Consider the following 18,158-nt stretch of genomic DNA (forward strand, 5'->3'; position numbering starts at 1 on the left):
AAAGACGGGTATGTAAAGCATTTAAAAACACATATTCAATAAATAATTAAGACACAACACAAAATAAAAATCCAACAGCAACTTTTAAAAATAGGAAATATTTGTATCTTTTATATGACACCAATAAGAAAACATCCACAGTAGGGAACTAGAGATATGAATTATGAAAGATTAGTCACTTTCTACGGCTTAGAAACCAACAGTGGCTTTTTCAGTTATTTTGTTGCTCCTGACAGTGACACATTCCCCTTTAGCAATTGTTCTGCAGGATCTCTCAGCAGTCTTGTGCAGCCACCTCTAGCAAGCAGGGTCCAGTTAGAACTCCTTCTTGATGTTCTTCTTGCGGGTCCCAAAGTATTCAACACACAATCCAAGTTTCTGGAATCTCCAAGAGGGTCCTTGAAAGTGTGAGACTTTAATTCCCACCATCCACTGGGACAAAACCCTTACAAATCCACTGGTTCTCCAGGCTGGGGATTCTTTGTGGTGATGGTCCAGGTGAGCTCTGTTAACCTGTAGCTTGTAGGGAATCCATTCTTTAGTCCTTTTGAAGCAGGTTTGATCCAAAGGGCTGTTGTTTCAAATGGTGCAAAAAAGGCGCAATCTTCAGAGTCCAGGCCTTTGGAAATGCACATCAAACTCTTCAGCGCAGACCCTCCTTATTCTCTTAACCGCATGCGTGCGGGCGGAATTCCACTCGCACGCTGAGATTTTCAAAAGCGCACTTTACGTGACGAGCTGGGCTCGTCATCAGCGTGCGAGGAGGCTACCTGATGACGAGCCCAGCTCGTCATCAGCGTGCAAGGGGTTAAGTTTCAAGCAGCAGATTTGAGGGGATCTGCCCCTCTCAGATACTTATTCAGTGTTCTCTGGGGTCAAGCAGGAGGGCACTCTTGTCCAATGAGTTGCAGGATACCACCCAAGGGTCTGACCACTTCCTGTAGAGTGTGGCAAAATGCGAACCCAGAAACCACTATTCTTCCAAAATTCAATATGTCAGAATTTTCAGCAGGGAGAGAAGAGCTGGCTAAACACCCCCCTAGCATGGCTAATCTCCATAGTCTCTCCCCCTTGCATCTGCTCATTCCTTCCTTAACCTAGCATCTGGCTGGAGGTGAACAGGGGGCCTCCCCTTCCCTTGAAGTCCATGGTTAACGACTCCTCCCCCTGCTCTGGCATTCCTATGCCCAGCAACCTCTCCTTCCCAAGAGGATTCCTAACCCCAGGGGTCATTTATCACCTCTTCAAAGCAGCCTGGCTCACCCACTTATTTCTGACCAATCCGCGCAGAGCAGTACAGGGTTGAAGTTTGGCTTACAGACAAATAAAATCTTATAACTTTGTGTCTGTACATTTTACATTTTTTTATTTTATAAAGTTTTATATAGCGCGAACCAGATCCCGAGGGATATCGGAGTGCTTTACAAAAGGATGAAAGGGAGATACTACTCCAGTAAAAAATGCCAAACAGTTGTAATCACAAAAATCACCTACAATTGATACACCGCGAGAGTGAGTAAAATCCAAACACCAGTATCTTCCCCTCTGCTGTCCCACAACAGAATGACACCTGAACCAGAGAATAGACGAGGATATGTGACCAAGAATACCACAGTACCCATACTGTGGAAAAGTTACCACAAAAGTCAGGCAATTGTCACTTTCTGAAGCAACACCAAGCTTTTAAATACTCCTCTTTGACCCTCTCGACTGAGGCACAGGAAGCAAGGAGGAATGAACTCGTTAATTGCTCATCTAGAGTCGGTCATCTGGTTCCAATAGCTTTCTGAAGCTATTCAAACCAGATAACCGCATGAAAGACGAACCGCGAACCTTTGCGGATATACTTTTCCTGGTCCTTGAAAATTAATGCTGACTTTACACTGCCGCTGGGGCATGTAGGCAAAGTTCGAAATTTACTGGGCTCTATTGAATGACAACGGGTCAATGAATCAGGACTACTTAAAACATGTTATGCCCTGAAGATGTCCGATAGCGGACGAAACGCGTTGGCTATTCCATTCACAAGAACTTGAATAAAGAATCAATTTTAACTTCAAGAGTTTTTGACTGACTTCGCTTGGGAAAACAACTGTACAGCATTGAACTGTTTATAGTGTGTTGTATAAGAATTAACATCAAGATAAATACTTGTATTTGAACCATTTGAAGGGTGCCGAGCTATTTTGTGCATTTTAATTTTGAGAGATAAGGGGAATTAGCTCCTTTTTCTCTTTTATGGGACATAGGGGATTGTGTCTCAAGCTACTTGCACCTTCACTCTGCTGTGCATGACTTTATGGGACGTTAGGACTAGTGCAGGCATTTATGCTTTGATCCCTAACTTTGATGTTGTTCAGAGTCAGTTAGCACCAGTACCAGTCAGCAAAAAGTTGGGGGTGCCCAGGGCACAGGATGACTTTGCAACAATAATTAACACATAAATAAAGGCATTGTCATTTACAAAGCCAATAGCTTAAACTCTCGTAAATGCATCACCTATTGCATTGCAAATGCTTTTCCTCTTTTGTCTCCCTCTGCTCATTGCTCCTCCCTGCCCCTCCTGTGCTCCACATCCTCCCTTTTCTGCCCACTCCATCTCTGCCCCCACTTGTCAAGTGATTTCTTTCTCAATGCTTTTTTCCCTACTTCCTGTGACCCACCCCCGCATTCCACACCCACGAATACCACCCCACCTCCCAACGCCATTATATTGGCTTTGTCAGTGCTTGTATAGTTGCATTGTTGCAGCCAATATCAGCAGTGGGCCATGTTTGAACCATTCAAAGATGGCCCCTGTGACTGTGCATGCACTGGTGGCCATCTTTGAAAGCTTGTGGTTTTCTCAATGAATATTATACCAAAACAAAGCACGGGCAAAGCCAATAAGTCTGTAACCACATATTAGAGGACAGATTGGCCTTGGCAATGCTGGTCTGGAGCTCTGCCACTGTGTGCAATGTTTGTTGAGCTGAACAAGACTTGTGCTAGTGCCAGCCTGATGTAATGGCAAAGAATTGCTTAAAGGTCGAACTCCATAATGGGGCACTGTTTTGTGACCTCCTTGCTTGGCCATTAGGCTAATGGCTTCCTTGCTAGGCAGTGTTAAGGACCAGAGGCCCTTCAGTGACCGCAGGGCTCTTCAGCACCAGACGCTCAAAGGAAGGAGGCCCCGCTGTGATCTTGTTGCGAAGGGTCCCCTTTCGACTCACTGCACTGTAACATCAAAGCGCAGAGGCTACAATGTAACCTCATTGCCATGAAACAGTAGGGGCAAAGGCGACCGGTCATGTTGCCTTGGTGACACTTGTGGTTGTACTCTGCCGTACAGTGAAATGGTAGTGCCCACTATGTTGTTACGTCACTGTTCTAGCATAGGAGGGTCAGATGAGCGACCACTGCTCCACTTTCCTGTTTAGCAGCACAGGTTCAAAGGACAAAAGGGGAAAGGTGAGTGCCGACTTGATAATTAAATTATCCAACAAAACCAACGTTTGGAGGCACCTGAATGAAAACTCGTCTCTGCAGCTTGAAAGTTGAATGGTACAGCCACCAAGATGAGTAAGCGCTTTGTCGTGTGACATAAGAGCAGAGAGACCACTGCCTGAAAGTCCCAGTGTGCAGACGGGAATAGAATCTGGATTTATTGAACTGTCTCTTAGAAATAGTTTAGCCAATAAAGATAATGGATACTGTGCCTCAAGAGTGAACCTCCGCCAGATACGCCTTAGGTAGTTGCCTTCCTGCCCATCATTCTGGGACGTGTCCATGTATGCATGTAGCTCTTGGTTGCACCCCAAGATAGGCCAGCGGGAAGTTGGTGTTTGGTCTGGATTTCAATATGTACTAATGCTTGCACCGAACATTTCTTATTTGAGACATTTTACTCAAATGGGCAGGCTCATTTTCCCCACTTCCAAAAGGCCTCTTCTCTGAGTAAATGAAGAACCGTGTAAAAATTGAAGCAAAGTGTTGGCTCAGCAAACTGGTGGACTTTTGTGGTAGTCCTTCGGAGAGACCGCCAGAAGGCGTTCAAACTTTACAACTCATTGTCCCCTCTTTCCTGAGCGCTCTGCGCCAGGGTTTCTCCCATGTGGTTTGTTGTTTGTGGCTGGCTGAATTTGTGCAAGGGAAATTTTTGTAAGGGCTGGCTTATCCAAAGTTGTAAGAACATACATTATATAGAATACATTATCTAATCAAACCCTATCAAAGTAAACATATTACTGTATGTTCTGCATTTTCTGTGCATATTCTTTGTTTATGTTCATCTGTGCATGCTTAGGCAACTGTTCTGCGGCACCTAGGATAAAGACCAGAAGCTGAGAACTGTGTGCAACACACAGTTGCGAACAAAGTGAATGCCGTAGTGTTGTGTAATACTATCAACACACAAATCTTTGTGACTTTGTGTATGTATAAAGTGTAAATTGTTGTTCATGAAAGTGCTTTATCACTAAAGTTTTGGCTCAGGGTAGTAAACCTGTTACTATGGCTAGTTAAATGGCACTTACTTTAGCGACCTCCGAACAGTATCCATCTGAGCACTCCCACTTGCAAACACCAGCTCCAAGAGCTATCTTACTAACTGTATACTTGGGTGTGCCTTACTAAACTCAGTGTTCGTCTTTTCTTTCCTCTCATCCTCTGGTGGACTCTCAGATCCAGCCTCAGACTGGGGTGCTGGAGGGAGGCCTTCTACTGACCATCAGCGGGTCCAATCTGGGCCAGAGTGTGGATGACGTGGAGGTGACGGTGGCCGGACTCCCTTGCATCGCTGTTCCAGATCTGTATAGGATCTCGACCAGGTGAGTTGCACATGAGGCTAGAGAGGATGTGAAGTAACGGCAAGAGCTTCCGACTTTGGAACTGGGGAACGAGGTTTGAGTATCGGCGTCGACTCAACATCCTGTGATGCTGGCCAAATCACTTCCTCTCTCTGCGCCTAAAAAATGAATGTGACCGTATATAATGTAACTGCTGTTAACGTAAAGCGCTCCAATGCTTTTGGGTCGAGTTTGCTATATAAATTTATGAAAACTGCAGAGGATACATGACTTTTCCTTTTTACGCGTTTTGTTATAAGCGGTTCCTGGTCTTTTGCCAAGCTATTGGTGCACTAAGGAATGCAAGAACCAACTCTATTTACAGACGCCGAGTACAAACCAACGCAAAGACTGACCTAGAGTTTATATCTTATTGAAACTAAAGTTTGCCTAGGACAAAATGAAAAATGAACAATTTGCAGTGACATCACACTGTATAAGCCGGCCTTTGTGACCAGAGTTAGAAAAAGGTTTCTCCTTTACACAGGCTAATAAAGACGCGTGTTAACACGTGTCATAAAATATCAGGAGGAGCAGTCTTGCCTGTTGGGCGTGTAATATCCTCAAACTCTGGGTTCAGAAGTATGGCGCGTGGGAAAGGGAGGTGGGCCTGGCCCAAGCTTGCTTACCACCAAACAACATCTGATCAACAGTGTATACTTCATCGCTGCTCTTTCTAAGACTGATAGTCATTTTTATTACAAATGTATTTAAACCGATTGACCAACCTCAGAAGGATGGAAGTTTTTAAGTCTCCCTCTCTCCCTTCTACGCTGTTCGCTCCATCTCTGGAAGGTACAGTTGTTGCAGTAACACAGAAGAGGACCGAAGCATACAAAAAAGTCATTTGTGGGATGCTGGCATTCATCTCGGCCACTAGTAACTACTCGGGCGCCTCCCAGCCCATCATTATTTTGAACACCATGTTAGGGCTCGTCAGTCGTGTATAGCTTGGTTCCAACAGGGTTTATTTTATCCAGCAAAGATGTTCTGCCTAAAATTGATATCAACTAGCGTTAATTCTGAAATGAAAACAAAAACTAAAATCCATGCCTTTTCATGAACTCTTCCTTCACGTCACCAAATCGACTTGGGCATCACTTTACTCCCTAAAATGCCTCAAAACCATCCTCACTAAATGTCATTTATCAGTAACACAGGACAAAGTCACCTCAAAAATTGACTATGGAAGTGCACTTTTGATAGGAGCTTCTAAGACGTCATTAGCTGCCGTAAAAGCCATCCTGCTTAGGCTGCACACCTCGCAACAAACTCCAGAAAAGTTGGATTACTTTTACCCCATCTTACGACCTCCACTCTCAGTCTAGAGGCAATAATTACATTTAAACTTGTGTGGCTGACCTTCAAGGCTTTGAAACTAGGCAACCATCTTACTTTTTTCCCCCGCAGTTTTATGTAACTCAAACTTGACTGGAAGGTATCAGAGCACTTTACGTGAGCACCAGTTATGTTACAGATGGACGCATTCATTTTTATTAGGCGCTGGGAGATTAAGTGGTTTGCCCAGAATTACAGGATGTTAAGCGTTCCTGCCGAGACTCGAACCGGGTTCCCCAGCTCCGAGGTCGACCACTCTAGCCATTAGGCCACATTTTCTCCCTTTAAATATCTCCAGTCGTGAATTAATTCTCAGGAACTAAACGTCCACCGACTTGTAAGAAATGTAAATACCACCAAGCATCATGTTAAGACAGACTCTGGAACGCTGTACATTACAACCTCAGATGGGGAAAAAACAAAACTTTTCTTTTCAAACAAATGTCTGTGTAACTGAACTGCCTGAATGTCCTTTCCCTCAAAATTCCTCTTATATAAGTGACTGGTTAACTACTAACTCTTACAATATACACCTGCACATGCAGGTGATGTGATGTTGCAAAGTTCTCTACTGCCCTAAGGGTAGAGTTTGGCTATAGAAGAACTGTAAATCATTTGAAGCCTGGACAGAGTCCCTGCTAATGGCTACAGGAGGCCAGCATTCATCCTACTTCAGAAAACCTAAGACCACAGAAGGTCTGTTTTGTTAAAATAGCAACACCTTGTCTCCTTGTCAGTGCTATTACATACTCTTGGTGCATGTGCTATCAGGGCAGACCAGTCAGAACTGGTCAGGGCCAGGATGGATATTGGACTTGGGTGGTGTAGTCTGCGAGTCAGGGTTGCTAACCAACAGGTGGCTTATATCCTGCAGGTGTATATACTGTGAGGCATTGGAACGTGCTGCCTTTCACATGCATCCTCCACAGTATCCCTACTGAGGGGCTTTAGACATTTTTTCATATCATCCTACTCCCCTTTCTGTTCTTTTAATACCCATGATGTATTTTACTATTCCCCCCACAGCTCCCCCCTCTTCCTCCAGACTGCCTAGAGGTCAGTCCTTGCTCCTCCCATCTCGTGGTTTCTGGTGCAGACCTTGCACCTCTCTAGTACCTCTCTCCTTTGCTGTCTGTGTATGACTCAGAACTTCTGAAAGCTAAAGAGTCTGAAGTATGTGAAGCAGTCTCTCTCATTTCCCCCCTTAGAGTCGTCTGTGAGGTCTCTGCAAGCACGGAGGTGTCGTCTGGTCCTGTGACCGTCTCTGTGGAGAATCGCCCGCCAGGTCGCTCTACCCAGGATTTCTTTTACCAAGTGAGTACCTCTTCCTTGTACTGATCTTAGTTATTACACCTCCTGCCCCGATTGCACTTACCATCAGAGTTTATCTACAACCCGTTCCCCGCAATGTCTCCATGTTAATTCAACATTCAGTATTTGATATCAACACTGCATTTTGGGTCCAGCTTTGTTAGTTTTGTGCTTTATTTCTTTTGCAGAAGAATGATATTGGATTTTAATCAGGGTTTGACACTTTTGAGGCCAAGCAAATGTGCACCATGAAGATGAATAGTGCATGTAATGTAAAGCGCATACAATTCTATTCTTACTTTCAAATTCACAAAGTGTTTAATTACTATTTTTGGGGGACAGGACCCTCTTTAAGTCCATTTCTTAGCCCTTATAAATTAGTGATTACTAGTTCCAAGATGCAAGCATAGTTTTATCTGTGTCACACCCAGGATGGCACAACCAGTGCTGCAATCCCTGGAGTGTCTCTCTAACTTCCATGCACTGGGTACCATATAATAGGAACTTACAGGTAAGTTATCTCATGCCAATTGGTCTCAACCAATGTAACCTACACCTTTTGGGGTCATGGCCCTGGCACTGAGGTCTGGTCAGCAGGCTTCAGTGTACTCCGAGGGTCTCCAACCAGTAGCTTGTGAGCTACTGTAGCCCTCTGACTACTTCTGAGTAGCTCACCTGTATGCAGCCCAGCCTATTAAATTAGCAGGCTTTTGATTGGTTGAATTAATATACATATAAGAAAATTGAAATTGTACAACACTACTAATATTAGTAGCTCTCAATGTGTTTCATTGAACAGAAGTTGTTCTCAGTACAGAAAAGGTTGTACTCCAAGTCGAACAACCATCGTCATCCGTCCAAAAACTTGGCAATGACCCTCCAAAAAGAGGCATTTCCCTACACCTTCTACTGTAGACTGGATCTGGCAGTTTGAACATTGCAGTTTGACTGTCAAAATAACAATTTTTACAGGTCAAGACCTCCCTTTTACATATTAATAAGTCCACCCATAAATGCCTTGTCACCCACAAGGCAGGGAGTATGCTACTGAAGAGTAGTACACATAGAAATGTGATGTTAATACATCCTTGCGTGCTGTATTTCACTGTGGCAAGCCTAGTTGTCCTACGTAGAAAACCAGAAAATACTAAAAACCCAATTGCATCATTCAGTCCGATTTGTCATTTGCTATTATGGAAAAATAACTTTTCAAAATGTACCTTTTCCTTGCCTCAAATTCCTGGAAGCTGACTCTTGCTATAGTGGACCAAAATGAGGTGCTCTGTGTAGAGTGTCCTGGCCACCCTCGTTGGGTGACGGAGGCAAAAATGATAACCAAAATGCTCTTTTGTGGTAGCGTGGGCAAGCAGGTAGGCTAATCCATCCACATTTTTAAAGGGCGAACCATCACCCTTTAGGGTCTCTAGGCGCTGGGGGCCGTCGGGAAGATTAAGCAAGCTATTCAGAGGGTAGTGCTGAGCATTTGTGGCACACACAAAGGCAGTAGGCGAGACACACACTCAAAAAAAGAAATACAACACCAATTTATAAAAACATCACACATTTTATATAAATTTAGATACCATGACCTTCGGAATAGGGTAAGTACTTTTCGAGATAGAAATTTTGACAGGTTCAGAAGTTCACACTTAGTTCAATTTCTGAAGCTGTAATGTTATCTTATGGGGGAAATACATGAACTGTGTCCAGGCACTAGTCAGTGACTTACGGGACTCTTCTCCTGGACTTGAGGTGAGTATGGGTCAAGGTCCAAGGCAACACCAAGAGGTTACCTTGGACGGCCCTGGGGTGGCTGGGTGCAGAAGTTCTGTCCGGCATTAGATGTCCCACTTAAGTCTATGGGGATCGGTCCGGTAACAAAGAGGCTGCAAGCTGGGACTGGGAGGGCCATTCCGGGTGAACCCAAAGGGGAGTTCAGGTCTTGAGGGTCTTGTCCAGGCAGGGACATTGTCGGTTTACTCAAACCAGGGGCTCATGTTCTGTGGGGCTTTTCCCACAGGCGTCACGCTGTTGAAGACTCTTGTGGTAATCCGTCCCAGCAGAAAGAGGCTGCATGCGGCGACTGGGAGTCCATTTTGGCCAAACCCAAGGGTAGGCTCATCTCTTGAGGGTCCCAGGAACCTGTTGGCACCATCAACTCCCTTGGACTCTGGCTGTAGGATTCGGGTGCAGAGGTTCTTTGAGGTTTCAGGTGGCAGGGGTCGGTGGCTCACTCTTTGTTTTGGTTCTGCAGAAAAGGGGCAAACAGGACAGTTGCACCACTCTCGATGTGGATATCACGGTCTCCGAAGTCCCTTGACGTACAGGTCGGTCTTTCTCGGTGTTGGTGTCTGGGCTGCACACAACAAGCCTTGGTTGCTGCAAGGGTTCAGGTACCCCAGGTATTTGTGCTGTGTGGCTCCAATTGGTCCTGGTATACCCACACTTGGAGGAAGAATGGATCTGACCTGTTGGAGCACGATTACCCCTTCTCTGTGGCAGCGGCATCAGCAGTCCCGGTAAGCATCAGGATGGGAACCAGACTGTGCTTCTTTGGTCCTGCAGCTGCAGGGGAGTAGCTCCTTTGCTCCAAGGAAGTTTTTGGTAATTGGCGTAGCACTGGCACGCCTCCAGGTTTCTTGAAGCCTGCACAGAGGCAAGACGAGGCAAGTTCTCCATGAGGGTCGGGGGCAACAGGAAGGCTGGCACGGTTGGCACCAAGTCAGTACTTGGTACTCGGGTCAGCACTCTTCTTTGTCCACTCCTTCATTGTGCCCGTCTAACCTGGCATCAGGGTTGCTACCTAAATCCTGTATTTAGGGGTGTTACAGGGAGTGCCGGGTAGTAGCCAGTGGACTACCTACCTTTAGGGTGACTGCACCCACTATATTACCATTTCCTGTGGGAAGTGGGCATAACCCAGACCCAATGGACCTAATTCCACCAAAATTCAAGATGGTGCAATTTTCCTGGTCGTTTGCACTTCAGGTAGCCCACCTTAGGGGTGGTACTAGCCTGCGGGTGGACACACCTCCTGACTAGCCAATTTCCCTGCCTATCAGGATGCCAAATAATCCTGGGCAGGGGTGTCATTCCCCTGTCTAACAAAGGACCTCCGGGCTGCAGATAGCGGGCACATACTCCTGCTGAGCACCCGGGACACTTTAGGGAATACAGCACCAGGTGAGTAACAAAGGAAGGTTGCACTTTGTTTTTGCAGCCTGCTAACATTAGCTTGGTCAGGGCAGAAAGATGTATAAAAATTTGCTGGTATGCAAGTACATTCTCATACTGCACGTGCAGTCTGGTGACTCTGGGGCCTTTATTGCAGATATGCCAGATGGAGGTGGGCTGGATCATGCGTTCCCTGCAGGTCATCTCAAACTACAAACTGACATTTTCACAGCCATAAGTGGGTGGCTTACCATGCTCTGATGTCTCTGGCCCTTATAGCTTGCTCTCTTCATAACACCAGGGCAGCCCTAGACCTATTGGTCTAGGGTCATGGCCGGGATACCTCATTGCCTTGCAGGTTTTAGGTTGGGTGGCAGGATTGCCCCGGTGTTTGGTATCAGAGGATTTGTGACTATTCATTCCACAACTTTTTCATCCCCTATTGGCTTCCTGCCTTTGCCCATTTGAAGATGGCACGAGTCATCAGTATCCGTAGTTTTCCAAAGCCCATCGCATTCTGGGATAACACTAGTAGTGCTTCTCGGCCTCCGTCAATACCTTTACCTTCTTAATGCCACTGTTGGCTGACCTGTGCTGGCTGAAGTGTTGGGAAAGGGAATGTAAAGCAAGTGACCAGAACAGGTGGTAGTGTAAGGAAGGGATTGGACAGGTTGGGCCTCGTAGATTTTAGCCACTCTTAAAGGCTGCATGTTCTGCTTTACACGCTTTGATCTGCTTTCTCTGCCACCTCTCTTTGTACTTCAGGATCCAGTACTGCAGGACATATACCCGCAGCGTGGCCCTATGGCCGGTGGAACTCTCCTCACCATCTCTGGAGCTGATCTTTCAACAGGAAGTGACATCACAGCCTTCGTGGGAGATATGCCCTGTGTCATGTGAGTATAAGTGACATGAAATATTTTATATGATGGCCTTTTCAGACCTCTGGGAGTAGGCGGGAGCATGCATAAGCATTCCTGAACCAAGGCATGGTACCCCATGCAAGAGGGTTGAAATACACCCACCCCCCCTTCAGCCACTGTTTATTTTTATTTATTTTATTTTGAAAGTTTTATATAGCACGAACAAGATCTTTGCAGATATCAGAGCACTTTACAAGGACACGGGGATAATAATACAAAGTAATAAGGAGTAATACAAAGTAATATTAAGTAATAATTGAGGTAGTTGGGTACAAGGTGCTCAGTTACATAGGTAGGTCAAAAGACATGAGGTAGGTCACAGGTGAGGTAGTGTCGGTACACGGTGCATAGACAAACAGTTGCGTCAATAGTATAAAGTACAGAAATAAGGAGCATATACTTGCTTAAGCGTGTTTAAAAAATTTTGGGAACTTAAAGGTGGGCATAGTTGAGGTGGGTGAGTGCAGGATGTATAGTCCCACAGGTGCGACAGTAGTAGAGAAGTAGGGGTCGTTGAGGTGGTGTGGGTAAAGTGTGCAAAATCAAACAGGTACGTCAGCAATATAAATATACATAGTCACACAGGTGCGTCAACAATATAACAATATACAAAGAGTGAGCGTATACCATCAAGTAAGTCGATAATACAAGTAATACAATAGATCAGGGGGGTCTGGCAGGTCTTACAGAGCAGATTCATGAGTGATACTGAATAGTAGATCATGTGTATTTAGCCATGAGGATCGCTTTAACTTCTTTCTTAAAAAGTGCGTTGGAGGAGATGAGCCTTGTTTCAGAAGGGAGTGAGTTCCAGATCCTGGGTGCCATTCCTGAAAAGGAGCGTTTATATGTTTTTTCCTTCCCCCTAAAGTTGTATGTTACTTCACAGATGACATATGCAGCAGTGCATGTGCTCAGCAACACACATCTGGTTGGAGAGGTCCACCTACCTGGACCACTGCACAGAGCCCAGATCCCCCTCCTGGAGAGTCTGAGCACACCACCTTCCACAACTCTTCAGAACTGACCATGCATGGACCACTGTTTGGCCCCTCTTTAGTAAATGGTATGCATAGCATTTGAATGGTCCATTTTGTCACGCGTTGCTCTAACTTTGGTTTACAGAGCGGCAGACATTCAGGGGGAGCATATTGTGTGCCGCACCAACCAGAGTATGCAAGTGGGGGAGTTTCCGGTGAGTGTCTTCTATGGAAAGGCCGAGAGAAGGCTGGATGGAGTCTTGTACCAGTACGCCGAAGATCCCAGCATCACCGCTGCTGCCCCTTCTACCAGCTTCAACGGGTAGGATGCTTATGAGGGCAGGGTCAACTCCGGAATATCCTTTTCCCTCGTCTTATTTTCTCTCATATCACACTGTATCTTACTTTCTTTTCAAATGCATCTGTTCATACCCCAGTCATTTTCAATTTCTCTCATTCCAGCTATCTGTTTTAGAATTCTTTTATGGGCCTCCATTTTCTGCACATCACTTTCTTTAACCCTTTCTTTTATGCTACCTATTGGGGACATTAAGTCGGACTCTGTCCAATCAGAATTGTCCGCTTCTTCTTGGACTTGTATTTTAGGTCACAAATGGGTCTTTCAGGCAGGTAACTTAGGTTTATCTGGTAGGGGAATTGTCTTTTAATCGCAGGAGGTTGGGCATCATTTCGGCAGGTGGCTGAGCATCATTCGGGCAGGAAGTTAGGGTTTATTCCGGTGTCTTTCTGACAGGGGTTTCTGTGTTTTTCCAGCAGGAGGTTCAGATTATTTTAGCAAGGAGTTGGGGCCTTTTTGGTGAAGAGTTGGGGTCTTCTCAGCAGGGATTTGGGAACGTTCGTATGGGTTGGGCAGATTGAAATGGGTCATGCAGATAGAGGATTGATCATGTTTGTTTCTTGCCTGCAGCAACTGGGTCTTGCATGCTAGAGCTTCCTTTGCACACTAAGGTTCTATTCTGGCAAGACTGTTAATCAACCCATGGTGCTTCTCTCTCGATGTCTCCCTTACTTTTTGTACAGAGGTGGACGACACATTCGGGTTGAGGGGATCAACTTCCACGTGGTGGAGTCGCCTTTTATCACAGTCCTGGCTGAGGAGAATGGAGCTCGACGTAAAAGGAGACGTCGAGGTCTGCCAGCTCCTTTGATGCAGGTGAGCCCTCACCTTCTGTCTTTTTGAAGCCGAGGTCTGATGCATCACATCCCTTATTCGGAGTTCTGCTTCGCCTTTGCTTTTATGTTCAGACAATCCTCAGCCTAGTCCCAAAAGTCCACCCTGCTGCTCTATTGCAACTTCCATCTCTCGCAGCCACGGAAGGGATGCAGAAGTCCATGGGTATTCCTTGTCATCCCTCAAACTACTGTTCGCATCAGTTCACTTTTGCTTCACGCTTGCATCTTACTGGTAGTTAACTTTCGATTCACGCTTGCATTTTACTGGTAGTTCTCTAATTTTCACACTGGCTCTTGTGTACCTTGTTCTCTGGGCAACATTTTTTTGCAAAATGCTGTTTGCAGCGAAGTATATATTCGTTTTTTCTTTCCATTACATGTCGCTGTCTTTAATTAGTAGCTTTAATTGGCAATGCTGTAGTCGAGGAAAGAAAACTAGGTGTAACTTTTGCAAGTCACAAAGGGCACCTGTTTGATCTCTTTCATGTCTTAATCACACATGCCAGAGTCCAGCACAAGAGGCTGAGCGCAAGCTCCTTTGCAAGACACATCCAGTTTGGTCGGTCAATTTAAAGCGGGTGTTAACAATGAAAGAATTTGCCTTCTTCAAACTGACCATCCATATGTGTGACCGCTCGTCATGCTACACCCACAATTTGAAAACAATGTTCAGCAATCTCTGTCATGGTGGGTTTAGCCCTGGCATTTGCTCCCCTAAGAGTTTCTCGTGGTCCCCCAGTGGAAGGGGATGGGCACGTGTATGTGTGCAGCTTTCTCATTTTTCGTGAGAGGGGGTCAGTGTGTGCCGCTGAATGGTTTTCCCATTTCAGGTACAGGGTGGGATAAGCACTCATATGTAAACCTCTGACCTTCTTGTTTTCCTCCAAGGGGAGGGATTTGTGTGTCAATGGCTGTTTCTCTTTTCTCAAAGTGGCAGTGGATGGACTCTGGTGTTTATGCTTCTGAGTGTTTCTCCCTTTCTCATAGCTGGAAGGTTTGGCACTTGTTATGTATGTCACTGACTGTTTCTGAAGTTTCCCCAGTGGCGTAGTGGGTGGATGTAGCCAGTGTAGCACTGAATGTTTCCTTCTCTCTCTCAGGCACAGGTAGCCTGTCAGACCAACACCTCGACGCTCCTTCTCTGTCCTTCCCCCGAGATCCCGGATGGGTGGCTACCTCTAGACGTTATCTTCATCCTGGACAACGTGCATCAGACCTTCAGCAGCGTCACCGGAGAGCCATTTAGCTACAAGAACAACCCCGTTCTGCGCCCCTTGAACAAGGAGGACCCCACTAAACCATACAGCCTGAAGCCAGGCAACGTGTTGGATATTGAGGTACAGGAGGCTAGGGTTTCCTCTGTGTCTAAGGAGTTTCATGCACTGATGCAGAAATCAGGGGTTGGAGGGAAGATGTGAAACTTTCTATCAATGTGCAGAGTACAGAATTACAAGGTCCGCACATTCCTTTGGCTGTTGAGCATCAACCACTGTTAGATGAACAGGCAAAAGGCCCAGGCAGTGGCTGAGGAGATGTGGAATGAAAATGTTTTTGGCAAGTATGGCTAGACTTTTAGTCAGGAGAGGGGAGGAAATGATTCCTGCTCCATTTTATCATAGAAGGAGATAAGCTGTTGAAGTAGCGCTTGTACCAAAACTCGCATTCACTTTTCTCATAGTAAAAGGTTTGGTGGCGGCAGAATGTAGCTGGTCTCATCATGGCATTTATCAAATCTGATGCTTTCTGCTAGGTAATGGAGCATAAACCTGTCCGACTGTCGGGACAAATTAGGCTTGCATGTGCAGCAAGACGTCCTGACTGTAGCAGAATTGAGTCTGTTTAGCTCTTTATCAAAGCACAGCAGGATCATTTCACTGGGTCCATCCTCTTTGTACCAAACAAAATATTCCCAAGGAGAGATGGAAGTAATAATGTTCAAATATTAGAGATTTTTAGGGATCAGTAAGTATGTATTGAAGTGTGAGCGTACTTAATACCTGATTACCCACGCATGTTCTTGCCTCCTAGATCCTGTCAAGACTAAAGTATGCTCCATATGTAGTTATTTTACAAGTCCTGGCAACTCAATAGATTCAATAACAAAAAAGTTGTAAGACCGAGAAAAAAACATCACTTAACTTGTAGGGAGCAAAGAAGAGTCGAGGTTAGAAAAATTAAAGCAGCATACTGCCCAAAAGGTTACAACAGATAGACCCCTTGATGCAAGACCTTGATCTATTTCTTTACAGTTTTTCCTCTATTGTCATAGGTTAACATGCACTCTCATCAGAATGCATCCAAAGACAAATCGTGATCCATGTGATGTTTTGGCTCCGTGTTAATGTTTGCTTAAAAAAAGGCTTCATCAGGTCACTTGGTAGAAGCCACTCTTGGGAGAGAAATCTCAACTGTCTGGTTTATGATTAGAGTAGCCTAGTTTAACGTAAGTCCTTACTGACTAGCAGGTCCTTGCAGTGGCACAACGTATATCTTCACCAAGATGCCCGTGAGTACTCCAGTCAATTACTAAACATGTCCTTCCAGTCATGAGATTGACAAAAACTGCTGGCACATACTTAGATTCAGCCAAAGGACATGAATCTAGTTTAGAAAGCTTCAGTGAGAAGCGGAAAGAATGCTACAAAAGGGACAGCAAGTAATTCCAATAGTATGTGGAAGTGAAATCATTCTGTAAGGACTATCCCTTTGTTTAAAGTAGTGAGCCTAGAAGAGTTGGCTGCTACTTAATTTAATATATTCTTACTTGGTTTACGAAACAGGACCGGGACTAGTCAAGGCTTCCATGTAATACTTTTGTCGGTCTACTGTAACACCTATGTTTCCTCTGGTGCAGAAGAGCTGTACCTTGAGCGAAGGTTGGAAAGAATGATAAACCTGGTGGAATACCATTGCTGGGCCTCTTTGGAGTTTCTTCTGGCAGGAGTATCAGCAGGAACTAGTTGTGTTGCAAGAGAGTGAGTGCGTGTTAGGATGCTACTTATGTGCCTGTTTCTACCACAGCCTATTCCTCTGGTAGTGTAAGGGTCAGCTCTAGGGTTGTGTCAGAAAGTAGTGGCATGGTAGGATGCGATCACTGGTCTCCTTCCCTTCTTTTTCCTCTGGCAGGGTTCCGGTCTTGACCTGGGCATCAGCAAAGAGGAAGTGGTTGCTTTGATTGGGAATGGTGTGTGCACAGTGAAGACGCTGACCAAGAACCACCTGTACTGTGAGCCACCGCTAGAAGCCCCGCAGCCGGCGGACGAGGGGGCTCAGCTGCCAGAGTTTGTGGTAAGAGTTCAGTTCAGGAAGGAGAAGCAACTTCTCTTGTAGCATCTCTCCCAATATTCCATCTCCCAAGTAACTTCTCTCTTTGCCAGTCATCATTTAACTTGAAATAGAAATGTAATGCCAATTTCTGGCATTTTGTGCATAATGTGAGCAAAATACACCAGCTCTCGGGCACAAATGCTTTACATACCTTGGTCTGCACAGTCGTACGCTCTTCTGCAAGACGTCTGATAGGTGAGACCTAGAACCTGCTGTAGATCTCGACAGATGGTTATTCCGTCATTACAGTAACGGACATCCCTTCTGCCGAAATATAAATCCCATAGAATATATTGGGATTTAATTTTCGGTGGATGGGATATCCGTCACAGTTGTGAAGGACTAACCCCTACGCCGAGATCTATTTCCCATTCTATGGAGATAAACTCGCAATTGCACTGTATTTGCAGGCAGGGCAAAGTGGTAGTTTCAGGATTGGACTGTCCTGTGAGTCTGTGCAGTCCCACAAGCGTACCTGTTTAAGGATATTCCCCAACTACTCGCCAATCTCTTTCCACATTGGGAAAGGGTGGAAGTTTACTCCTGGCAAAGGTTGGAGTAAAACCATTTTTATGGTGGGAAAAAGGGGGTTTCGGGAAAGTAAATTTTCAATTGCCTACCAAATTTTCACATGAGTACAAATACATATGTGTGTGTATATTTGCTGATGCAAAAATGGAAACCACAAAAGTTTGCCCAGAGCACAGTTCCCAGGCCTAATTTTGTAAACTCTTGTGAAACACTGGGTTGGAAATTTGCACTAATATAAGGACATATACCTGTAGGTGCTCTTTGGTGACTTTTAAAAAAAAATGTTTAATTGGCCTGCATCAAAAACACGGTTTACTAAATGGTATTTAAATGTACACAATAGTTTAGCAAAACCTTTTTTTCAAGTTGCATTTTTTTGTATACATTTTATTTTTAGGTTTAAAGTATTTTATTTGCTGCAACATAAACGGACAGACATACAAAAGGTATGGAGCATCAGGTCAATGCGGACAAGGCCGCGCCCACAGCGTTGTATCTTCAAAGGACAGTTCGATCGCGGGCCAGTCCGCGGTGACATTGAAGAATATGCGTTG

General features: G+C 45.2%; 1 protein-coding gene across 1 annotated transcript in view; it reads left to right on the top strand.

Moving 5' to 3' along the window:
- The window catches only part of PLXNB3 (plexin B3), a 374,309-nt gene that overhangs the window by 312,795 nt on the left and 43,356 nt on the right, over positions 1-18,158 (top strand). The window contains exons 16-22 of the mRNA XM_078664580.1: positions 4,663-4,808; positions 7,373-7,478; positions 11,415-11,545; positions 12,698-12,874; positions 13,594-13,726; positions 14,847-15,083; positions 16,873-17,034. Coding sequence (XP_078520706.1) covers positions 4,663-4,808; positions 7,373-7,478; positions 11,415-11,545; positions 12,698-12,874; positions 13,594-13,726; positions 14,847-15,083; positions 16,873-17,034 — 1,092 coding nt within the window. The remainder of the gene's footprint in view (positions 1-4,662; positions 4,809-7,372; positions 7,479-11,414; positions 11,546-12,697; positions 12,875-13,593; positions 13,727-14,846; positions 15,084-16,872; positions 17,035-18,158) is intronic.

This window comes from Lissotriton helveticus, chromosome 10 (genome assembly GCF_964261635.1).
Source record: "Lissotriton helveticus chromosome 10, aLisHel1.1, whole genome shotgun sequence".
NCBI lineage: Eukaryota > Metazoa > Chordata > Amphibia > Caudata > Salamandridae > Lissotriton > Lissotriton helveticus.